The following is a 27354-nucleotide window of genomic DNA, read 5'->3' on the forward strand; positions in this document are numbered from 1 at the left end:
TTTTTTTGTGTCCACACTATAGTTCAGTAATATGTTCTCCGCTTAGACTTATTCCAATTTAGTAACAGCTTATTTCAGCTTGTTATGTTTGTCTTTAACGAGTTTAGTACTATTTCACAGCAGGTAGGACACCACCGCTCCCTTTTTAACTTATGTATGTGTAGGGATATGGTAGGAACCTCATATGTGTGTTCAGTGTGTGTTCAGTTGGTGTTTTGACTCTGTTCAGGAGAGTCATGAGGAGGTCTGCAACAGTGTTGCAGAGGCTGATGCAATAGCTGTGAGTCTGTGCAGCTCAAGCCAGAGAGGCTCCGTTGAGGAACTACAACTGCCATGAGCTCCTTGGCAGTCACCTGACTTGAGGAGCCAATCGGAAGGCTAGAATTACGGGAGGAGGAAAGTGAAGCGTGGGGGAGAGGCCACGCTAGTCAGAGGGGTTCTGGAAGGTAAAGGAGGAGGGTGTATGCGTGCAGGAGGTCCGTGACCCGCCTGCATGGGCTAGCTTTACCCCGCAGGCCCTTAGGAGAAAACCCTGAGTCACAGTAAGTTGCTGTACTGCAGGGACGCCCAAAGTGCTAGCGATCAATCACCTTACTGTGTAGACAGTTAGGGACAAGCGTGCGGAGCAGGGTTGCTGGTGAGCTGCTTGGGACCAGACAGCTGCACTGCAGACATCCAAGACAAGCAGAGGATTCGTCTGATCCTTTTCGAAGTATTACTGGTCACCGCCGTGACCGGAAGGTAGTAGATACGTCAAGTGCACCAACATCGGTCAACAGGCGCTGATCCCGCCTTAGGCATAACTATTTGGAGACACTAGCGAGTGGCCAAGGCCTAAGTGCATGCCGCTATCATTCTATTCTATTACATGGATACGGTGTGTGGGGCACGCGGTGACGGGATAGAGACATACTCATAAGAGCGTGGCTGAGCCACTATTGTACAGGACAATACTCCCTAGGGGTGTGGCCGAGCCACTGATGTTAGAAGGACATTATCAGTTAGCGGTGTTAGGGTATGATAGAGTATAAGTATAGTGTTATAAGATAAGTGTATGCATATTGGGTTATTGCCACGGTTCATATAGAGTATAAGTTTATTATTGCACATAGTAAAGTTGGTTGCACGCATTGTATCGGTGTGTTTCTTGCCATGGGGAATCTTACATGATGGGGATCCTGGGTAAGTGGAGGCGCTGCGCTAATAAGTGTTACCCCAGGCTCCCAGCTAGCGGAGGCTCAGATCTCCTGGAGCCACAGGTGCGCGCAGTTACCCGTAGTCGCTTAGAGTGTCAGAAAAAGGGCTACATATGTTTACTTGTGATTAATACATTTTGTTACTCTTGTATGCTAGAGTGCTATCAGGGGATTCTTTTTTTCTGTGTTTTTCATATATATATATATATATATATATATATATATATATATACATTTTTTTTTGGGGGGGGTGTTGGTCTTGCTTATCTGGTAAATGTGTATTTGTATAAAAAATATTTTTTTAGATTATCACAATAATGCTATAACATTTACAGTACCATGTGGTCAATGAAAAAGACACAAGTCTGCTCCCCATGAAAAAAAGCTGTATATACATACATATGCACACACGTACCCGCACATACGCACATACATACATACATACTGTACATACACATACACACGGTACCTTGATTACAATCAAGATACAGTGAAGGACTAGGAGCAATTTATTCCCAAAGGTTAATTTTACACACACGCAGATATTTTCATAAGATTTACTTGTCCTGATTTATTGGATTACTTGTGCTAATATTGGCTGGTATGATTTTTAATATATGCAGCAGATATTTGTACTTTTGAATAATAGATACGTTGTATGCTCCAAATGTGCACTTCTTTTTGTGTCTCTGCTGTGAGACTTTGAATCCTCAAGTATAATAACATCTATAATAACTATCTCATTTGATCCAAATAAAAGCACCCCAGCCTGCAAAAAGTATTCCAGAGGTTTTTGCATGAAGTATCCTTGAAATGTATTATGAATCACTGTTATAGGTCTGATCCCCTATAAAATACAAGTCATGAAATTGGAACCGATCTTCTCCATAATAAACTGTTTATATATTCAATTTTAATATATAACTGTTGTATTTTATAAGTGTCAGTTATCAAAATGCTTTATCAAAAAAAATAAAAATACAATAAACTTTGCCGAAAACAATATCTTCAGTGTCGGAAGCCGGTGGAAGCAGCTCTCTGATATGATAATATGTTTCTGCAGATGGAGTTTAAACTAATTTTTCCCAACAGAGTAGGCTAGGATATATGCAATTTGGAAAAACTGCCTTTGCAAAATTGCTATCATTGCACATGTCAAAACACCATTTTATATTTGGAAGCGGAGGAGAAGTGACCATTAGGAGCAGTAATGCTGAAGAAAAACTAATTAAGATGTTATGAAAAAGACTTGTTAACCGAATCCGGAAAATGATGCCTGTTTCCCTGGGAAAACAAAGAGCATTGTCGTATTTCTCATTTTGTGGTGGGCTTTGTGTAGCAGTACGGTACATTACATCGGCTTTTTCATCCTCTGTTTGTTCTAATGTGCTGCGAAAAGAAATCGATTCTGTTTTAAACACCTTACTCTGAGAGGGGCGTAAAGACCAAAATTCCAGGGAAGGTTTGCGAATCCTGTTACATTTGTCCATGGATTTCACGAAGGTTTTCGCAGAAATCGGCCAGCTTCACCAAAAAAAAATGTGCCAAGCGTTACATGTCAAGGTGCACGCTACTCATCTAGCCTTCTGCAGTATATGCAGCGATTTGTTGACAATTTTGTGCAATTTCTTAGGATGCGCTGTTAGGGATTTGGGGGTCTGGGCATAATTCCTGGGACTTCTCATTGTTCAGAGTAATCTGTGTGAAGATACCTCCCAAACTTTGCAATCTTGTCTCACAGAAGCACCCGTATTGGCTGTTGCTGGCCCACATAAACTATACACGGTATATTGCATGTTAGCGGGCATGGTCTGCATTGCTTCAATGTACACATAATGCGGTCTATGACATCACAACTCTCTGCAACATGGGTCACCACACACTCTTTGATACTTTCAGGCCTTTGCTCATGCATTGCTCTCATTGTGTGTGTGTGTGTGTGTGTGTGTGTGTCTGTGTTTGTCTCTATCTGTGTAGACGTCACTAAAATCTTGTAGACTAGCTGAAAGTACCCGGTGTTGCTCGGGAATTCTAAGAAACCAACTCCTCCCTCCCCTCCTCCTCTCACCCACTCACTCTTCTCTCTCCCCCACCCTTTTCTCTCTCTCTCCTCCTCCTCTTCTCCCTCCTCCTCTCACTCCCACACTCCTTTCTTTCTCACCACCCTTGTATCTCTCTCCCCACCCTCTTCTGTCTCTCACCTCCCTTTTCTCTCTCCCCCCTTTTCTCTCTCTACCACATCTTCTCCCTCTCTCCCCACCCTATTCTCTCTCCCCATCCTCGTCTCTGTCTCTCTCTCCCCAGCCTCTTCTCTATCTCCCCACTATCTTCTCTCTCTCCCCACACTCTTCTCTCTCTCCCCACTGTCTTGTCTCTCTCCCCCTCATTGCTCTCTATCAGCCCATCATGTGTCTCTCTCCCTCATCATATATATCTCTCTCCCCCTTATATCTCTCACCCTTTCATATTTATGTCTCCCTCATCTCTCTCTCCCCCTCACCTCTCTCCCCTCATCTCTCTCCCCTCATCTCTCTCCCTCCCATCACTTTCCTTTAACACCTTATGATGTTCCCAATTCTTTCCGCCTCTTTCTCCTCCAGTATTCGTAATTTCTCCTCTCGTACCAACTGACTTCTCTTTTTTCCTCTCTTTCTTTGTCTGCTCTCTGTGTAAACTTTATTGTTATCTGACTCTCCTTATCTGCCACCAGGCTATATACATTACAATGTCACCAGTATGATGCCACGTTCCAGATATATAGTCAACCAGGTACAACACCCAGTGGCTGTCTGGCATAGAGAAATTGTTATAATGCATAGAATTAAAAATAGAAGTTATCCAACCAGACAAAAACCTGCTCCGTGATCTCAGGAACCCATCATGTAAAATGTGGTTATAATACCTTGAGAGGTATCCAAATGCATAGAAAAAAAGAGCAGACTATTTCCAAAATATATAGCAGATAGATGTTCCTATCTAAATGCTTGCAACCTCTCAATTCATTTAGTTTGTAATTACCCCTGGTTGATTCCTAAAAGTTTACGTTGGAATGCAATTGACAATGATGTGGAAATGCAACTGCCTCATGTCTAATTGGTCAGGTTTGTAATATTAGTGAAGAATATGTTAAAACACAAAGCTTCTGTCTTCCTGTAAATGAGGCATATTTTAATGAAACAGTGGGAATGTATCAATAGCTTGTAAGAAAAAAAAAGCTTTTAAACAGAATGCAAAATACAGTATATACATTGAAATATCATGTTATCCACCTTTATGAATTTTGCACCAATGCAGTTTTGCCATATACATTACAATATTGCGAACCATGATAAGAACAAAGTTTTGTCTCCCACAGTTATATTGAGTGTAGAGTTTATCCTCTTTTTAGAAGTACATATGGTGCCACTTCTTGAATTTTTTTTTTAAAAACCCTGTGTAAAAAGGAAAATTGCTTTGTTTTTGATTGCTACAAACTTGTTTTTTTTATCTTACTATATTTCTTTCCATCGGGAAGCGCCTTATTTTCAGCAATGGATAAATGGCACTAAATATAGAGGTCAGCTATGTAAATAAGAGAGCCATTCACCATGTGGCTATCCCTATCAGACTACTCTAAATAGAGAGCCAGAGCAAAGCAAAACATGAAATATCTCCCATTCAAATAGGAATAAAGTTAATTGTTAATTTAGAGTGGTTAGTCTGTGCTTTGTATATGTCCTAAAATACTTATGTTCAAGTGCTCAGTGTTTACCACCAACACAATACACTCATTCAACATACAGTACTAATTTACTATGTTACTCATAAATAATATTCACCAAGTAAGATATTATCTCTTTGAAACTCCTAGGTAACATTTTGAAACATTTATTTATTGCTGACATAGAAACACAGTTAGAAAGTTAACATGACATCTGAAGTGAAGACTACAGCTAATGTATTCAAGTCCCAGCAGAATTAACATTTATTTCCAGGTTATACATGCAATTTGAATTCAGTGTGTCACAAGATTATATATATATATATATATATATATATATATATATATATATATATATATATATATATATATATATATATATATATATATATATATATATATATTACAATTGAATCGTTTTAGGTTTTCTTATCTGACTATTATAAGGTTCAAGTGAAGAATTTCTGCACATTAAAAACAAAATATTTTTCCCAAAAATGTACAGCGGGGACAATATATAAATTGCTACTACTTATATTTGTTGAGCACAGAAAGAACAATAGCTGTCTCAGCATTCATTTGGATCCCTCAAAAAGTGGAATTTCTATAAGCGTACAAGCAGATAAATTACAGCATTTTACACAAAGATTTGTTTGTAAATTACACTGTTAGGTTACATTAGGAAGCTTACACAGAAATGTACAGTACCCAATCAAAATTCACAGGATTTCTTTATTCAAGCATGATCTACTGTGCTTTAGCTTAATGCATCCCAAAAATGGCCAGGCTGATCTTTCTCGATGGTAAATTGGATGCCCTATGGAATTTCATTGAGTGAGGTAGTCAGACAGTGGGATACCAGCACAGAACTCAAAGGTTGGGAACAGAACAGAATGCCAAACAGAAGCTGAGGTTATAATTAATTTGCATCTTAAAAAGGCATCTCCTCTGCATCTGCCTTGAAGTTTACTGGCCCTTTCTCTGTGTTATCGGAAGCTTCACACCAGGCAGCATTACATTCAGACAATAATCTGTAACCTTTAAAGCAATCATGAGACGCTCCGAATGGAAGTGATCGTAGTGTGTTAATTACATGTTTCTCCCATTTAGTTTGGTGGTTGTGTAACTGACTGAACACTATCCATACTGTATGTTGCACTGTATGGGCACATGTTATTGGATGTGCCATGGGTCATACAATCAGGAACATACTGTAATCTAGCATTAGTCCTGTGGTTGTTCAACTCTTTCACTGCCAGTGCTTTGCAATAAAAACAAAAACAAATATATATCATTAAAGTTAAGATTATTTTACACCTAAAAAGGAGTACAACAGGTGGCTCGAGTGAAGAGTTGAGCTCATGAACTCCACATGTAATGTATACTTTTTTTGCATGGCTAAGTCCTAGTTAACTATCTTATGCTAAATGCAAAATATTAGGACAGGGGTTCTTCACTCCAGTCCAAAGCCCCCCCACAAGTCAGGGTTTTTAGGATATCCCACCTTCAGCACAGGTGGCTCAATCACTGGTTGAGCCACCTGTGCTGAAGCAGGGATATCCTTCAAAGCTGGCCTATGGGGGTGTCTTGACTTGAGGACCAGAGATGAGAACCTCTGTATTAGGTGTTCACTGTTCAACAGTACGCTTTTAGCAGACGCCTATAGCGATTAGGTTTAATTTACATACTTTTATGCGTCTCTTTATTAAGCAAAGCTAATGGATTTAATAACAAATGACTTAAATATAAAAGAAAAAGAGAGAACTCTAGTGAACGTTTTCTAGCCTTGTCTTAACACCGTAACACACGTGACGTCTTTTTACAAAGTTGCCTTCTACGGAAACTAAAAGCAAGACCTCGCCACACTATGCTAGTATGCTGTTTACATTGCCCAGTTTAAACCTGGTCTGTTATATGCTAATTAAACAAGATCAAATGTGCTATATACAATATACAAACTAAGTTATGGAAAATATTGTGTACTGTGTTCTACTATGGCAATACACGTAACAGTATCAGAATGTGCTATACTGGATGGGTAATTAGTAGTGTAATGCACAACTATTTGAACCGTAAAAATGGACCATTGGTCTTTATTTATTTAATTTTACCAAGTAGCAACGCTAACACAGGTATATTAAACTCTACACTAAAATCCAAGATTTAATTAAGTTCAAATATATATATATATATATTTTTACTCACCTAAAATTCTTACATATGCAGTATACGAAGTGTTAAGCAGTGACTATATACACCTGACCTAAATGTAAAGAGAGAAATAGCTGCTATAGAAGATATGTTTTTAGAGTTGGTGCTCGTGTATAAAGGTAGAATTATTCCCCGGACCTGGTGCTTGTTGGCATGGGGTGAAGTTTGCCAGGGGAATACATTTGACTGGATCTTCGATAGTGCAATGTCTTTCACACGTGTTGTAAAACTGGGGTCGAGATGTCCCTTTGTCAATATCATCCTTGGGCACTGGTCTTCCAAGTGTATGCACTCCGTCTGGTCTAGGTCCCCAACCTTGCTGAAATCCAAATGATGGCAAAGGCGGGTTGCATTGTTGGTACTGTGTCAACGATGGTGGCATCCAGCAGTTGTCAGAATGGCCTAGAATGAGACATTCCTGTGTGCAGGTTTCTGAGGCCTCTGCCAAGGCTTTCTGGAGGTTAACTTCAATAGCTGAAATAATGAAAGCAGAGCATAAGATTAGTTACATTTATTTGTATTAGGTTGCATCTAGTGAACATCTGAAAATAGCTCAGCAGTCTCTGCACTGATTATATATATATATATATATATATATATATATATATATATATATATATATATAAAAAAAATACATCTCTAGTCAAGATATTCCTGGGAGGGTATTTATGTATCGGGGCTAAATGAGTAGGTCAGTGGTAATGACATTAAGATCTCATGACCTTGGGCAGGTGACGTTATAGCAGGGGTGGCCCACTCCAGTCCTCAATGGCCACCAACAGGCCAGGTTTAAAGGATATCCCTGCTTCAGCACAGGTGGCTTAATCAGAGGTCAGTCAATGTTGAGCCACCTGTGCTGAAGCTGGGACTGATTGAGCCACCTGAAGCTGTGACCAATTGAGCCACCTGTGCTGAAGCAGGGATATCCTGAAACCCTGACTTTTTTGGTGGCCCTTGAGGACTTTAGTTGGCCAGCCCTGTTCTACAGTATTTCCCTGTGAATCAAACATTAACATTATATTGTATACACCATGAAGAAGCACAAGACCAAAAAAAAGCCAAAACTAGTGTAGAAATGTGTTCAATGTGAGAGCAAAACCACAACGAGCTGGAACTAATCACAACATCAGCGGCCCCCTCAAACGGAGAGGGTCAAAAGTGCACGGGAAAGAAACCCCTGGGAAACGGTGCTCGGAGACGGGAATGAAATGGACACATCACCAGCAAAATGGTCAGAGATTATTGGCAAAAACGTACAAAAAAAACAAAGAAAACAACGAATAGGATTTGGATTGCAATCCACATCGGATTGTTTTTCTGTATGTTATATTTCAGGATATTCTGGTGTTTGCTCCATCTATTAAGAGAATATTGATGTATTTCTCTTTGAGGTAATTATATAATTTTGCAACAAACTTTGAGAGATGAGCAGAAATGTGTATATATATATTTTTTCTCTGGTAAGGTATTTAACAACCAGAGCGGTAAAATTTGGGTGTATGACCAGCTTGTGACATCACCGGCGGTCAGACGCAGTACGCAATACTGCTGTGCAGACGCTATGTGCTTAGTCCCTGTGTTCAAGTTCCAATTTCCTCCATGATTCTTCCCTCTTGCGCTTTTGGTTTTCACTGATTTAAGACACGTTGAATCATACGATTTTATGGACAAGAACTTAACTTTAAATTGCACATTATATTATATTATATTAACCCCGCCTTTCCCCATTATCACCCAGCATACAGCACTTCCACTGCAGCAAGGGATTCTGGGAAATGACATGCAAATGAGCACACAGTGTCACTTTTTGCCTCAATAACCATTTTTAACATGGTTCCCTATAGGCTTAAGCTTGCTGCATGGTCACAGCTTTGAGCACAGCCAGGGTTAAGGTGCATACCCAGAAAACCACTATATATATATATATATATATATATATATATATATATATATATATATATATATATATACATACATATATATATATATATATATATATATACATACATATATATATATATATATATATATATATATATACACACACACACACACACACACACACACACACACACACACACACACACACACACACACACACACACACACACACACACACACACACACACACACACACTTTCTTAGGGACTTGTATGTTAATTTCCATCTACTTGTCTCTTCCTAAAGGTGAGCTTGTGGGATGTCCAGGGGGAAATTAATGCAATTTCAAATTTTAAAATGAATTAACACAGCAAGTAAAATTGCACCCTTCACTCATCAGCATAATGGTAGATGTGAAATGCATTTCATTATAAAACATAATATGTAAAAAGTACCATGCACCTTCCTTAAAAAAACACAAGTCAGGCCGGACAAACCCAAGAGGCGGATAAAGCCCTGTTAGTGGTGCCAGATTTATGCATAAGCTAATTAAGCTACAGTTTAGGGTTTCACAATATGAGGGGCCTCAAAAATAGAATAAAATGAATGTGTTTCAAGTTTGATAATCGGATGATAAATAAAGAAGATATGGGAAAAAGAAGATTCTCTATAAATATAGTAATTTTCATTCAAATATGACCCTAAGCATCACGTGCACCGAAAGTGACAAACGCCGTAGCTTGTCATTTGAAGACATCGTCAATGATTTTTGTCACCAAAAATCACAATAGAAAATGTTTTGATATTAAAATGAACCAGGTGTGCAAACACGGTTAATTTTAGCTTTACACTGTCATCTTTGTATATAACAATAGGGTTGCCATGTATCTTCTCCAAAAATACTGGACACGATGTGTCTTGAGCATGTCAAACTTTCACCACACACCCCTCTCATCTCTCTCTCTCTCCGCTCCATGCTTTCCTCCCCTCCTTGGCCCTAACTCCAGTCTTCTGACACCACTTCCTGCTTGGCTGCATTATCCAGCAGCAGTCAATCAGGATGGAGGAAGCTGCCAGCACCCCAGCAACAGCCCTGCACGGGAAAATGCCGTGGCCCCCCCAAGCTGGTCAGGTCACTACATCCAGAGAGGTAATACTGGACGGACACATACATGTCCAGAGAAGTAATACCTGTATACACATACATGTCCAGAGAGATAATACATAGACACACGTCCAGTATTACCTCTCATTTTTTACTGGACAGTGTCCAAATACAGGACAGTCCAGTTAAATACTGGACACCTGACAACCCTATATAACAATGCTAGTAAAATGCTTTTATCCATTTTAGTGTCATGTTTATATTTTCAATGGTCTCTTCAGTCAGATTAATAAATGGATTTCTAATTTGTGGGGCCTCAAACTTGACATAGTTTAGGGCCTCTGAAGGTCGAAGTCCGGCCATGCCTGTTAGTAGCACAGCTGATACTCTATTGAAATTGCTGCTCGATTATATCCCTACATACTATAAATCAATAAGACATTGATTCCCATACAAATCAAAAGATAAGAATATTTTGGCTTTATAAATAAAAAGTGGACCACACATGGTAAGGACTCCAAACAGATGTCCCCAGATATACTGTCTGGTACCGGGGCAATATTCATAACCATGTGGCTTCTTTGGTCCTGGAGGATCATTGCGTGGAAGTCCAGTACGAAAGAATGGTCCCCTTACCCACCTCCCCTCGCAGTGATGTTGTGGCCGGCAGTGTCTCTGGAGCCGTGACTTTGGAGACAATGAGTCGTCCTACATCTGTAGTTTTTTCACAGCACAATATGTTCACAAGGTACTTGACCTGCAAATACCCTCCTCACTCACTACAGGGAATCCATGAAGTATGATTAGCGGGTAACCCAGAAAGGAGAAACAATTTAGTATTCCTTTGACCACTGCTCTGCAAATGTCCCTGTCTGGGTCCCAGCAAAGTGAGTGACAGAGGGGTAAGAGTAATACAAAAATACTTCAGTCCCTCCCTACTCTCACGCCACACCACACCACAAATATATAAGATATATAACCTGTCAAGTCAGAGTACAGTAAAGGTAGGAAATTAAGATCTCAGTCCCTGCTCTCATGCTACACATGGATGTGTCCCTCATATAGCTTATCAAATAATGTACTGTAGGGCCTGATTATATAGGCAGCCAAATGGAGAGTATATATACAGTTGCAGCCGCTGGTATTAGACCACTTGTCTTGGAAAATCTGCGGCTATCTCATAGGAAGGCCGAGCTCACACTACCTGCTTCTATGCGCGCCTCCGCCGCACGCTCCTGCAGTCGAGTGATCTGTGATCATCCCCAGCAGATGCGGGGGGGGGGGGGGGGCGAGCAGGGGCACATTGAAAGGCATCCGAAATGCTCCCTAATATCTACATGTATTATTTTTTTTTACAATGGTATGCAGCATTTCAGTTTCATACATGATTTCTCTGTTTAAAAAGGCCCTAAATCCAGAGTAATTCAATGGAAGATGAAGAGATCTCTGCTAATTTCCCTGCATGAAGCTTTTGACACGTTGACCTGTGTGCATTAACCTGCTGCTTGACCCTCCTACTCCAGACTTTGCATGACCTGTGGCTGTGTGATCCCCCCGGCCCCACTGCCGAGTCTCTGGTCATTTTCAGCAGCCAATCAATGTAAACGTCTGGACATTGATTGGCTGCTGAAATTGACGTCACGCTACTGCAGCCGAGATAACAGTTTCAAGACACTCCCGCGACTGCAGCAGCTCTGACGCTGCATTTTGCAGCCAATGGTAGTTTCAATACTGAACACTACCATTAGCCACCAGGATTCTGTCACAAACGCGCGTTCGCACATAAGCTTGCGCACGTTGAGTAGCGCGCTATGTGAGCGGGCCCTAACACTGCGAGATTTCTGCAGCCGACTAATGGCTCATCGAATTAACACAGCAGGGGTCCCTGCATTTGAATGGGACACGCTGTGTGAATCCTACCAGGCTGCGAGTCCCATTGAAACACAGGGACCCCCGCTTTATTAATCCAATGGGCCATTTCAGCAGCTCTAGACCATCTCACGTATTACTGCAAGATAACCACAGATTTTCCCAGGCAAGTAGTCTAACACCAGTGGCTGCATCTGTAGTAAACTACCGACGGGGTGGGGGAGCTGTAGGAGGGGTTCCCCACGTTTCCTGATCCAGCCACCACTGTTTTGGATCAGCTCCGCCTGAGAAGGGAGGCAAGGATACTGTGCAATTTCACACACACTAGTGTGTAAACCAGTGTCATCACGTCTGCTATAGACGTAGCAAGAATTAGTCTCTGGCTCCGCGTACGAATAAGCAAAATCACTGGGCACAGTGACTGCACGATCGGGCTGTGGGGGGATCCATCCTTCCAAATTGGACCTCCTACCGTATTAATTCTCAGATGCCGGTTGTGTTACCATAGTCGCGAGGCCACAGTTAGACTAGCTATATTGGTATAAAAAAAAACATTGATAACTACAGGGTATTCTTCATAAATCTGAGATTATCTTGTTTCAGTTTGCTCTGGACACCTACGTTTTATTGCTAGAAGAATTGGGAAAAAAGTACGCTATAAAAATGTTTCCCGCATAAACCTTCCATATGAATTTGGAGAGCAATACAATCATTCCAAATGTACGCTCTTCAACGGCACACAATATTAATCCCAATGTTTGACTGTTGGATTTTTTTCTTTAAAGGTTTCATACTCTGGATAGGAATAAAGTAAGAAGTTTTAAATGGCTGTTATAGAAATGGATGGACTTTCATCATCACTGCTAACATTCTCGAGTGAAGAACCGCGATGGAAAACCATGCAATGCTTCGGTTTCTGTATCAAATATAACAGGCGTGTTTGTTTAGTTTCATACTTTTGATGTACATTAGATTTCTAAAGTTTTATACCTGTTATGTATTGGCGTAGCGAGCATGATGGAAGTGAAGCAGAAACATTGTTAAAATCAGTTGCCATCTGTACGCCTTTTTCTTCAAATATCCATACCACATTATACTCACTGATGTGTGAATATTTTCAAATGTGCCTTCCAAGTAAGGAGAATTAAGTCACTTTGGATTTAAAAAAAAACCAAATGTATTCAAGTCAAAAGTTGAACCAGTTGAAAAGTTGAATCCTTTTCCAAGAAAATGGGTGCCATTTATTGCAAAACGAATGCCATTTTCTTCATAAAGGCTGCATAGACAGCCAAAATCTTGGTTCATCTTTTGGCTTGAAAACATTTATTTTTTGGAAGTCTGAATTGCCTTAATTCTTTCTTTGTGGAATCTGCAAACGTATAGCTACACTATGTGTATTCCTGTGTATTAGGAGTGTATTAGGAGTGTATAAGTATCTCTGTTGTTTATTCTCATATTCCGTGTGCAACATATTCTCTACTTGTGCCTGGCTATTTACAGTATATTTGCAAAATACTCTTACATTCCACGTTTTCGGGACATTTTCATATAAGTGACAGCGCTCCAAATGTTCGGCAAATTTGCCCATTTCTGCCAAGATTGAGCAAAAATAGGAGTAGGTAGTCATGTAATCTGCAAATTGACTTTAGATGTTTGGCGAAAAAGGAACTGGGTTCACTAACTTCACTGACAATTTTACAATGAAATAGCCTAGTACTGTACGTCACTCTTAAAAAGTTCAACAGTTGATGGACGTACGTCTTTTTTCAACCTCATCTACTATGTAACTATGTAACTCTGACTAAAATGTCATTTTTGTAGCTTGTGTATTGTTCCCCAGATCTGTTGTACTAAAGCAGTTTTCTTACGAAGAGTAAGACTCTTTTGTGAACTCCAGTATTCATATAACAAATTCACATACAGATGGAGCGGCCGTTATTTGAACATATCACGCGTTGTATACCTCAGAATACCCATGTCATGACGCGCCATGCCCGCGTGGTGACTCGTGTTTTATCGAGTGTAGAAAATAGCATTTTAGTGTTCTGGTTTTTAAACACCTGCAAATTGACACAGTACTGTACTGCGCACATTACAATTCATTCATTTCTGCCATGGAAACGCGAAGAATTGCACCCAAAGAAATCGGAATCCATGAAATTCAATCAAAGCAACCGCGTGATTAGCCGCATGGACTACCGCAGCGCACACGAAAACAGCTCCGTGATATGTTCGAATATCGGCTGCTGCATCTGTACATGGTTTTTATTTCCTTCTGAATATTTTGCTTCACATTGTACTTCCAATTTTAGTCATTGATTTCTTATTACTATATCTGTGTCATCATCATTAGCTGTATTACTTTGTTTAATACATATGATTAGACTATAAATTAGAAATAGGCAAAACCAGGTGTGTGAAATCAGAACGTTGGAGAACCGAATACGTAACCAAAACTCAACATTTTAAAACCAAAAATAATTTAGAACCAAATCAACACTCGGCCAAATGCCCATGTGTCTCACAATATAATTGTTTAATTATTTTAGGTTTATCAGTTGTATTATTTGAGTTTTCTAGTTGTTTTTATGATTTTATACTTATTTTAAGCTATTTTAACATTTTAACATTTTCCTCCATACAGTATTTGAGGTTATATTTTTTAACATAATTTGCTTAAACTCCAAAAAAAAATCAAACAAACTGCATTTAATAACACAACATTTTTAGAACAAAAACCACCATCCAAACCCACAACACAAAATGTTTTAGAAAAAAAAACAGACTTAAATTGCCCATTCTTACTATACAGTAGATGAGCATATTAGCTATTTGTATTTAACAAAATGAAATTAGGGTTAGTTCTAGGTGTATTCTGATCTTTGTCTCGTCAACATATTTACTCACAGTTTTTCACATGCAAGACTGTATTCTAAGAAAGTTTTAAAATGTAAGATACTGAACACAAAATATCCTTAAAAACATGGAACCTGCCATGCTTAGATGACACACGTAAGAACACGGCTTTCAATTCGCCTGGAACAAGCTGTCAAATGGAAAGCAATTACTATTCCAAATTGTTTGTCAATGTGAATATTTTGTTCAGTATGTTGGTAATTGAATCATTATTTTATTATATACTGTAAATGTAATTCATCCAACTAGTGAAACACATAGCTAAGAGAACAGTGATGTAATGGAATAGAGCAGGATTATTGTAATAAACTATTTAAAGTACAATGAACAAATCTAGCAGTGAGCATGTTCCACTATACTTGTTCTATAGCTAGATTGGCCAATACATGTGGAATGTAAATTGCATTTTCAGCAAGCAGGCTGTGTATAAAAGAGAAATAATTTCTGCACATTTCAGTCAACAAATTTGTCTCAATGTTTTTATATCCCAAATGTAATTACTGGAAAAGGCTCCAGGCATCAAAGAGGATGGTTGAGTTAAGATCATTGATTCCATGAGTTCTTCAAATCACCATCTGAAGGTAAATACTAAAGCAAAATAAATTAAACTTAATTACCAAAAAATGCTGATTTTTCCTCGCAAAATGTCATTCAAACTATGATGGTTATATTATCACAGAGGCTTTAGTGCAGGGGCGGCCAACTCCAGTCCTCGAAGGGCAACAGGTAAGGTTTTCAAGATATTCCTGCCTCAGCACAGGTGGCTCAATAAGTGGCTCAGTCTTTGACTGACCCACCTGTGCTCAAGCAGGGATATCCTTATAACCTGACCTGTTGGTGGTCCTTGATGACTGGAGTTGGCCACCTCTGCTTTATTGGGTCTCGTGCCTTCATCCAAATCAGATGACGACCTGTAAGTATAACACTAGGGCTGGGCCCTTCTGCGCTCTGTTGCACCAGATGTAAGAAGTTTCTGACACCGGGCGCATATTGATGTGATGAGAAATTAACATCACCTGGGGGACATTTTGGTTCAAATAAAAGGGAAAAAATGAGACGAGAGGTGCAAAACATTTAGAGTATGTTTCAATAACACATGTTGTTTTAATACTGGCACCATGAAACTCCACTTATTGACTCCCCAAGCTTCAAAATGTTGCACACAAGGCAAAAATTGTACAAAGTGCCAAGATTCATTGGTGCAAAGTGAACTTTTTTCTTTTTGTTCCAATTTTGCACCAGAATTGCATGACTGCAGAGCCCCCTGAATGGCAAGATCCAAATGAAGAGTATTGAAAAGAATCCTAGCAAAGCCGTTTAAGAATATAAATACATAAGAGAAAGTAATTATAAATGATGGTATAATGTAAACAGAAAAGAACCACCCTGTTAAGATATGATTCCATTGGTACTGCTTGTGAAGGCTTTGTTACAGAGTGACTAATTTACCCCAATTCAATATGCTTTCCCCATGTTAGTGGATATTTAAGTCCCATGGATTTATTTTGTCAACCAATACTACGGTACTACAGAAAAGAGGAATTTCTTACTTGGCACAAATTACGACACACAGAAAGGAGTGGCTGAACCATCGGAGATGTTTCTCATCATATATAACCAAATACCTCAATCTATGTCCTCTTAGAATGAAATCATGATACAGTTTCACTTGTCTTTGGATCTTTGTGAAAATTGCAGTGGACCTCTCAGGACACGTGCTGCTGCTATGTTGCTATGCATTATAGGCCAAATAATATACTTTGTTTTATCAATCATGAGGAACAGCTAGAAAAATGTGACACTAAACAAATTTGTCTTGAAATACAGCAGTAACAAAAAACTCTAAGCTATGTGCTATAATAAAGGAAAAATACCAGGCAATATGTCTTATATCAAAATGACAGGAAATCTGATCACGGGAATCTGATTTTGAATTGCTCTTGTGTGCGTTGATGTACTAATCTGACATTTCTCAATCTGCGCCATCATTGTAACAAAAACAAAATGTTTCTTTTTTTGACACAACCATATCTTAAATAAGTTATGGTGGGTGAAAAAGTGACAATAACCCTTCACCGTACAGCAGATAAAATATCACATGTGAGCACATTCACATGTCTCAGGCGGGTCTGCATCCCTGTCTTTCCCCATTATATCTTAAGATACAGTGCTTCCACTGCAGCCAGGGATTCTGGGTAATGAGATGCAAATGAGCACACAATTTTGGCTTGCAAATGGACTGCGCGAGGTGTACAAATGTAAATGGTATATACAAAAAAAAAGACTTTTGCTGTGTTCACAAGAAAAGGAGAAAATGTATAAAGTCTAACGCCACGTTTAACCTAGTGTAATCCCTAAAAAAGTCTGTACATATTGTTAGCGCATAATTATGTATCAACAAAAAGTATGTTACTCAGCACGTCTGTTTATTTATATAGCCTAACAACATTTATTATTTTCACTGTATGCTATAAGTAATATTACACTAATATTGAAAAATACACATCATTCTGTTTTAATTTAAATTGCATCAATCAAGTATTCCATATAACTCAACGCGTCAAACTTAATTTCAAACAATGAATGATGCGCTGTGTGTGAAGTGATGTAACGGCCTGAATCCATACAATGCTTCTTTTAAGAAGGTTTGTACTACAACTGATGCACAAACCTGTTTAAAAATGGGAACTTATACCACAGTGTAAGTGCCATATTGTTTTCAAAACAAAGGAAACTAAAAGTAATCCTCAAAATATTGTACATCGTTAATGAGGTTGAAAAAAAGCGATATGTCCATCAAATTCAACCTATGTAAATGTAGACGACAGATATTTTATCCTATATCCGTACTTGCCGTATATTGATCCAGAGGAAGGCAAACACAAAAAACCCCAGTGATACATTATCCAATGATATCTCTGCAGGGGAAAAATAAATTCCTTCCTGACTCCAAATATTGGCAATCAGTTTACTCCCTGGATCAACATCCTTCCCATAGTTCCTTACTTGCTTTATACCTATATACCTTTCCTTTCTAAAAAGATGTTCAACCTTGTTTTTAAGATATTTAGTGTATCTGCCATCACAGTCTCCATGAGTAATCATGTGGTTACAGATTGAATTAATGCAACATAAAAATAACTCTTTACTGTGAGACAAAGCACAGTCAAACAGGTTAAAAGTTACAAACAGATACAGGTGTAGTCGGTCTGACTGTTCTCGGCGTTGCGATCCGCCGCACATCCTGTGACTGCATCGATTGCTGCCTGGGAGGATTCATGCTGGGGGGGGGGGGGTTCCCATTGAAAGGACTGGGTCCCCGCAATATCATCGTGGCTGCATCTCTCCCTGCGCAGTATTTTTCCTCCATTTTGATTGCGACACTGGGAACAGTTAGACCGGCTAGATTTGTATGTCTGGAGCATAAAATTGCAATATATTGAATTTCGGCAGGAAGGTGTGTTAGAAAGCTGTTTTTCCTTTACATTTTTAATAGAGGATTTGAAGCAGGGGGTCTCCGGAACTGAACCCCATTAATTTCAGCTCCGAGGACCCCCTGCTTCCGGAGATACTTACTTCCGTAGTGGGTGGCAGAAGTTGCTCCGGCTTGCATCCAGGGTTCAAATTACGGCGTATTTGCAAAGCTCCTGCGCCCTACGGGCCAATAGGAATCCGTGAGGTCACTTGATGCGGCTTCCCATTCAGGCCCATGTGACACGGGAGCTTTAAACTGCAAAGATACCGGCACCCCCTTCGGAGGTAAGTATTGCTGGAAGCAGAGGGCCCCCTGAGCTGAAATGAATGGGGTTCTTTGCAGGAGACCCCCTGCTTCAAACCTGTATGAAAACAAAACAACAACAAAACCGGCTTTGATTGTTTCTTTAAAGGTCTTTAAACATTTGTACTGAACTTTCATTTGAAAAAGTAAAAATAAACATAGTTATCTAAAAATGTATACATTAAGATTACTAAAAAAAACTAAATGCAGCCATTTCACAGTGTTAACCAGCCACAATTACATTCAGCACAGTCTTGTTTCATTAGAAAGCAAGCGACAATTAGCACACAATTAAGCAAATTACCCATAATGGTATCATGACTGAGCTAAATTTCATATTTTCACAACACAGCCCATACATGAACACGTACAGCAGGGCCAATAACATTCTCTCTGCAGCCAGCAGTGCTTCTCGTTTGCTGAAGAATTCTTTATTAAACTGCACCCCGCATGTGTTATCAGCGCAGCAGGAATGCACCAGACGGATGCTAGTGACAGCTTTAAGTGCTCATGTCAGCCAAAAGACAGCATGCCATGGGTGTTTGTTGCTGGAGATTGAATTCAGCCCAAGCAAGGGATACAGCCATAATAGGGAGAAATTATTGATAGAACTTACCCGGGTGACCAAAATCAGCCGCCTGGGTGACATAATTTAGCAGGCGTAATTCTGCAAGAAACCATTTTAACAGTAAAAATGGAAAAAGCAATGGAAATGAGTTGTTAGCATGAAAAGGTTCATTTTAATGATGTAAGCAATACAATATTTCACACTAAACATATTTTTTGGTAATAATATATAGATGGGGGTTATAGTAACATATCTCCCACTTATCTCTAAAACCTTGCCAAATATAGTTTATTCGCAATTATTCATGCACAGTAATAAACTTCAGATTCAAACAGGGGATACTCTCTCTGGCTGAGCCACTGATTGAGCACCTGCAGGGATATCTGGAAAAATTGACATGTTGGTGGCACTTGAGGACTGGAGTGGGCCACCCCGCTCGATGTAAGCCTCAGACACATGCTCATGGAATTATATTCTATATATTTCATTTGTTAAAGCAAAATATATGTAAATGTGTATTATGTGTGAAGTTTGGTTCTTCTGATATATTTGATATCACCAGCCTCTGTGTCTGTCTAACAAGCAACAGTAGTTAAACTGGACAGTAATTGTGACATCTCTTCTACCTGCGGAGATGGGAGATTCAGAAACAGAAGTGTAGAATAAACGCCTTTTATTTTGGTTTAGTATAGCTTCCTCTCCAATTGTAAAATGGGGTTATACTGTACAAGCCATCCCAACACCGAACACGCTCGAGAAGTAATAAACTAATATATGTATCTACATGTTGCAGTAAATACAAATATCACTTCTGAGCATATTCATGTCTAACTGGTTTGCAACCCTGCCTTTACCCATTATCTCTTAGCACAGTAAAAGCCATGTCTCAGACAGGTCTGCAACCCTGCCTTTCCCCATTATCTCTTAGCACAGTAAAAGCCATGTCTCAGACAGGTCTGTAACCCTGCCCTTTCCCCATTATCTCTTAGCACACAGGGCTTCCACTGCAGCCTGGGATTCTGGGAAATTACAAGTATTTGCACGTGTGTCACTTTTATCTTTATAAAATGTGTGCATATTTGCATGTCATTACCCAGAATCCCTGGCTGCAGTGGAAGCACTGTATGCTAAGGGATAATGGGGAAGGGCAAATGAGCACAGTGTATCACTCTTTACTTCATGGACATTAATGTCTGGTCATGGTCAAATAACTTTCAGAATCTGTACGCGAGTTTTCCAACAATAAAAATACCACGAAAACATGGAATTACATTAGAAACACTGCTGTTCTGATGGGTAATAATCCCTCTTCCTTTATATCACTCCAATAACAGTCTATATGGAACAAACTACACAATACTAATGTAACCAAGCAAAGACATTCTATTCTACTCCAGTGTTTAGCAAACTGCTAATGGCAGCATTCATAGGAACATAGTGTCCTGTCATTTGAAAATGTGCTACCATCTAAAAGAATTTTTGTGTACAAATATATTATCAGTGGATATGAAATAACAATCAAAGACATACAAATGTACCCAATATGTTGAGTAGAGGTGAAGCCTTCATTGGCTCTGATGTTTAAAGAGGAAAGTTTCCAAAACAACAAATTATCTTGTTCAGAATTGTAGCTTTTACTTTGACATTGAAGATCAGTTCACCTATAAAGCTCGCATACATGATTTATCCTATTAAAGTCTCAATATTTTGATATAATCTACTAAGCAATGTATCCTGATAGTGGTTAGGGAACACAGCCACGTACACATATATTTATATCACGAACGGCCCCACCCCATTTTCTTTTATAAACTCTCACAAATTCACATAATTCTAATCCTTTTTTCAGTCCTAACATTTTGCCAAATATTTACATAATGAGCCATATTTATTAGCTTCTGCCACAAGGCACATTCCAATGCTGGAAGACACCATACAGCGTATTCAAGTCAATAGCCTGTAAGGTGTCTTATGGCAGAAAACTATGGTGTCCATTTTAGGACATCCATGCGTGTCTTGTGAAACTCCACCGTCCCTCCTACGAGCTCCCTGCCTCTTTACAACTTCATCCCTCTTGCAAAACTCCCTTCTCCACCTCTTAGATAAATCCCACCCCCTACGTCAAACTCCCTCTTTCTTGTTTCCTGCTTATAAACGTTCTCCTCCTTCTAAACCCCACTCCTGGTTCTGGAACTGCCTCCTCCATTCTCCCTGCTCTAAAACTCTGTCATCCTTCCACCAAAGCTCCCTCCTACAAAGCTCTCCCACTATGATATCAATATGTTTCACATTATTTCATTCATTATGTATTTTATTACATAATTAATTCATGAAATAATGCATTCATGTTTTTAATTATTGGTTTAACATGACTGATTTGTTTTCAATTAGTAACCAGTGATGTATTTATGTGTATGTACCATTTACACGTTTTGAATTAATGTTTTAATATGATTTATATGTTATTATTTAACTAAATAATGGAATACAAATGAAAAAAAGATACAGTATCAATGCAAATTAAAAAGAATAATTAAAAACAGAAGTTTGTTGGGAAGGGTGATGGGGTTTTTGATGAGGGCGTTTTGGAGGAAGGAGCAGGGGATTTAGGAGGAGGTTTAGGAAAGGAAGGATGGAGTTTCACATGACACACATAAATGTCCTAGCATGGACACCATAGAATATGGCTTAGGCTGCGTCCTCTGTGCCACTGACCGCACTTGGTGCTTAGCCCGGTCAGCAAAATGAATGGGAAGGTGTTTGGCCACGCTCACGCCCGTATGCTTGTGGGCGCTAGGTGCTTGCTGAGACAGATTCATTTGTCTTTCAGGTGTGTTGAGGGGTCACATGACCTCTTCAACCAATCAGCACCAATCACTCCTCAGCCACGCCCCCAGCAACAGCCCGCCAGCTCGCATGCACAAAAAATATGACGGACAGCAAGCGCTCATGCTTGGAGAGTTTGTGACGTCACCGCTCTCGAGCATGAGCGTGGTCAGCTGCACAGAGGACGCAGCTTTAATAAATATAGACCTTTGCCTTTTAACTTTGTTAAGCTTATTCTCTAAATGGTGGTCATAGCAAATGGAAAACTAGAGTAAAAAATTATCTTAATGTTCCACATAGTCCCACAGGGTGATGCTAAAATTCATAAAAATAATTTTTGGTTTTACAACTCTTGTTATATCCTTCTGACCATTTAAACACATTTTGAAAGATTGGGTACTAAATATATTTATATACTAATACTAATAATATATATATATATTAATAAACTCTCACTATATATTTAAATGTTCCCTAGCTGAGCAGTGTATATGCTTAACAAGTAAAACCACATTCCTCTAGTCATTCCCACAATTGCACAAGATACAGTTTGCTCTCTCTATTCTAACATAATATCAATCAAATAACTGAACCTGTCCTGTCACTCAAATTCTTACTCTTTAAAGAGCTTTACTCAATATTTCTGCCATCCCTGGATGTTGGTTATCACTTGCACATGCTTTTCAATTTCATTTCCACCCTGAAAGTATCTTCTTGACAGTAGAAGGTGTTCTCCTTAAAGCCATAGGGAAAAGCATTCCATGCCTTGCTACTGAACCTTCACTTATTTCCTATCATTAAATGCTACCCAAGCAATCCAACGGCCTTACTTTGTTCACATGTCTCAGAACAGGCCAGAAACAAATTCTATAGCTACTCCATGTCCTTTCAGCTACAGACCCTTTCACCATTACCATTATCCCATGGCCCTCAGTCTCCAAAGGTACTCCAGACATACATCAATTATCTGCTACAGATAGTGCTATTGTACTGGAATTTTTCTTTTAGCTCAAGCAATATAGTGCAGCAGTAATATGTCTTGGGTCCCTGTTTCATACCTAGGTACAAATAGTGGGGGGCTTTCTATAATATGAATCTTAGATCCATAACCCTAATGTTATGAAACGTCTGACACTTTGAAGATAACTTAAAACAGCATTTAACCTTAAAAAACTCTGTACTATAGATGTACAGAATTATTTTAGAACCATCTGCTCCCGCTACATACTGTACTATACCGCGAATGTATAATTTTCTTGGAAGGAGAAGTGATAGTTTCGCAAGAATAAAATATAGCAGAACCCTGTTCAAATATTATGTATTTCTAATTAGAATACTAAACATAATCTATATTTAAAGAAGGTAATGTGACAGAAACGGCACTGAGCCAGTGTTCTTAAACTATTTTTAATATTTTCATATTTATTACATTTGAAACTGTAATGAAAAAAAAATGGTGCATTTGCATTTCTGGCAAAATTAGCCCTTGGAGTTTCAGCATTGTAACTTATCAAACCCATTCTAACAGTGCATTGCCATAGATATGGGCCATCTACAGAGCTTTGTCCATGTAATGGATTATTGCAACAAAAAGTGTATTAATTGCTATCTAAGGTAATGAATGTTTTTTTAATTGATTTTTAGTAAACACCCCCAACAAGTTAAATCCACTTCAGCAACACGATTTCACCAGAATTATCAAATGTGTTTTGTCGTTAAAGCAGCAGTGCAAGCTGCCGTTTTTTTGATTTTTTCCCCATTCAATACAATCCACACAATGATAAGTAATTAGCTAAGTTGCTGATCGATCAGCAAAGATTCAGCTCTGGGTTCGCTAAATGGCTGTCACTGCAGCAGAAAGGGACCAAAGATGCAAAGCTCTGTGGGGAAGATCATGTGACCAGGCAGTCACTAGATACAATTGGTGCACTGCTAGAGAGAGAGAGCAGGGCTCAAACAGGGGTGTGCCAGAGCCTGTTTCAGAAGAAGAACGGGATATGACTTTGTAAATGGTTGCTATAGAAACAAAAATGCTTATTACATTATAACACATTAAAAATGTCTTGTAGAGGTTTTTTTTTAAATGCTACAAGTATTTTCTCATAGTACAGAACTGATTTATAATTAAAAAAAACATATAGGATAGTGCTTAGTCTGCAGCTTTAAGTTTACTAATATTGTGTGATAGATGTGTTTAAAAGGGCTTTGAATTAACGTTGATTTTCTGAGAATTAAAGGTTTGGAATTTATATATATTAAAAAAAAAAAAACTTTCTCCATATACTTCTAAGCTCATAAAACATTTTATTAAATTAACTTTAGAGTGAAAGAGAAGAAAAAAGGTTGGATCCGCACTCGTGCTTCCGATTGATGCGAGATGGATGGTAACAGCTTCACCTCTTTGCAGCTGCTGTGCATGGGGCCTTCCCTGCTCCCACAATATCCTCCGAAGACAAGCTTTGTGGACAAGACAGGGGAAACAAACACAAAGTGCACTAGAGGTAAGTGTATGAGTATATTTAAACAAATAAACAATATCACTTGTGAGCACACTCACGTGTCTTAGACAGGTCTGCAACCCTGCCTTTCACATTATCACCTAGCATATAGTGCTTCCACTGCAGCAAGGGATTCTGGGAAATGACAAGCAAATGAGTACACTGTGTCACCTTTTGCCTGAAATCCATTTTTTACCAGGAACCCTTATAGCCTAATACTCACTGCATGTTAAAGTTGGAGTTTTTTTGTCACCTTTTTCACCCACCATAACTTATATAATGTATGGTAAACAAATAAAGGTTGTCAATATAGACTAACAATTGAAGTATCTGTAAATCAGCGAGTTGTTTAAGCGCCCGTGTGAAATAATATCAGTATTAGGTTTATTTGTTGTTGTTTACTTGTCAATAAAGATGTAAACACATTAAGCACTACACTCCTCTCTGTAAGTAATCTAGTTATATATGCAGCACCTGCAGTATAAAGTGAAGTGACAGCCATAATAATCAAGGTATAATTAATAGAGAAACCACTCAAGCAGAATACAACCTTGGTCTTTTCGTCATGACATTTATATTGATGCTTATGGCCACATCAATATTCAAGGACCTCATTATGTAAGAATATAGCAATCAATTAGCATCAATTAAAAAAGATGACTGTTAATTTATGTCCTATTATTTATTTAATCAGAATTCATCTCAAAATGGCACCTGGTCCTGTTTAAAGGAAACCTACGGGAATCTTTTCACTTTCTCGTCCGCATTATGGTGGAACGTATTCTTCTATTCTTCCCCAGGGGTTCTCAACTCCAGTCCTCAACCCCCCCCCCTCCAGCTTCAGCACAGGAGGCTCAATAAGTGGCTCCGTCAAAAACTGAGCCTCCAATGCTGAAGCAGGGACAGATTGAGCCACCTATGGTGAAGCAGGGCTATCCTTAAAACCTTTCCTGTTGGGGGGATCTGGGGGGACGGGGGGGCTTGAGGTCTGAAGTTGAGCACACCTGTTCTACACCAACACTGCAATCCTACAGACCCCATGCAATATTAGGCTGTGTCCTCCGTACCACTGACCACGCTCATGCTTGAGTGGTGACGTCACCAAGTCTCCAAGCATGAGCGCAGGGTGTCCAGACACTTTTTCTGTGCACGTGCGGGGAAGGGTGGGGGGCACGGGGGCATGGCCTAACAGTGACTGACGCTGATTGGCTGAGGAGGTTATGTGAACCCTCAGCACGCCACAAACTCAATTTAATCTGTCTTGGCAAGCACCCTGGGCCTGCAAGCGTACGCACGCCCACCGCATGACCATGGCCGGACAGATTTAAATTGATTGTGCTGACCACGCGAAGCGCGGTCAGCAGCAGCGTAGATGCAGCCTTATTCTTTGTTAGGATGGATGTTGCCATGTCACGTGCTACATATTATTTTAATGTTTACATTTTGAGAAATATACTCAAGTTAAAACTGAGAAGCATATGTCTAGACAAGATAATTATAATTAGTGTTACTTTAGTAGTCATTTTAATCCAATGTAATATTTTATTTGATTATATACGAGTAATGAATATTATATACTTATATATTTATCTTTAAAATTTAATAATTTCTTAGCAAACAGTTCCAGTATTTGAGGACTTCATGGAGGGCAGGTATTTTAATCATAAACATGACTAAACTGCACCAGATATTCCTTCTAGCACTGATGGTCCTGGTTAGAAGTGGGTGAAACTGTCAAAGTCCGTTTAAAATCCGTCGATGGTTTGTCCCAGTTTCAATCCATGCGGATTTAATCCAAAACCGCCATTGAATTCAATCCGGATGGATTTTTAAGAATCTGCCCACTGATTGTGGAATCCTCCCACTGATTGCGGAATCTGCCCACTGATTGCGGAATCTGTCCACTGATTGCAGAATCTGTCCACTGATTGCAGAGTCCGCCCACTGATTGCGGAGTCCGCACACTGATTGCGGAATTTGCCCACTGATTACAGAATACACCCACTGATTCTAGAATACACCCACTGATTGCAGAATACACCCACTGATTGCAGAATACACCCATTGATTGCAGAATCCGCCATGTAGACTGCCTTTGATTAAAAAAAAAAAAAACCCAGAAAAGACAAATCATTCTTTTTGAGATGGGTTCATGGAAATCCGCAGACCAAAGGAACCGACCGAACCGAGGAGGATCCAAATCCGCAAGTAAAATTTGCTAATTTCTGCTCCTGGTTAGGCTATTAGCAGTGATGCACAAATCCCCCCTTAAAATGTACTTCAATCACCTCTTTCCTGCTCTCTGACATTATCGGTACTAAAGACTATTCCATGGCAGTACTGTGTTTAAGATTCAACATTTTACTACTTACTTAATATTTTGCCAGTATTTCAATAAATAATTAACAAGTCTAAGTAATTATAATGTTCCTCTACACAATTATGTGAACTGGACTGATCTGCACTGATCTGCAGCAAAGAAAAGTTTAGTAATTATTGCTCTGCGGGACTACAAAAAGGTCAAGGCGTTCTTTAGTTTTCTCTATCTCCTTTCCCTCTGTTTTTTTCTTGAACTAATACTCTCTTTAACTCTCGCTCCTCTGTCTACAGTATGAAGGTCACAAGGAGCTCTTTGAAAAGGAGATGAATAGCTACAGTAGTTTCATGGTTGAGTGTGGCGATCTTAATGATCAACCATTAAATCCTTTGCTGGAGTTTAATGAATATAAACCATAGGTATCTCACAGAGAGAGGGCCACTCTGATCTTATACATACAGGAGAGTCCTCTGGTCTGCGGGATATATA

General features: G+C 39.2%; 1 protein-coding gene across 1 annotated transcript in view; it reads right to left on the reverse strand.

Annotated features, from left to right (window-relative positions):
- Window positions 1-5313: 5313 nt before the first annotated feature.
- Window positions 5314-27354, reverse strand: part of LOC142467315 (protocadherin-11 X-linked-like) — a 1193920-nt gene continuing 1171879 nt past the window's right edge. Inside the window, exon 6 of the mRNA XM_075572837.1 lies at window positions 5314-7581. Coding sequence (XP_075428952.1) covers window positions 7202-7581 — 380 coding nt within the window. The 3' untranslated portion in view covers window positions 5314-7201. The remainder of the gene's footprint in view (window positions 7582-27354) is intronic.

The sequence above is a fragment of the Ascaphus truei genome, chromosome 16 (assembly GCF_040206685.1).
Source record: "Ascaphus truei isolate aAscTru1 chromosome 16, aAscTru1.hap1, whole genome shotgun sequence".
Lineage (NCBI taxonomy): Eukaryota > Metazoa > Chordata > Amphibia > Anura > Ascaphidae > Ascaphus > Ascaphus truei.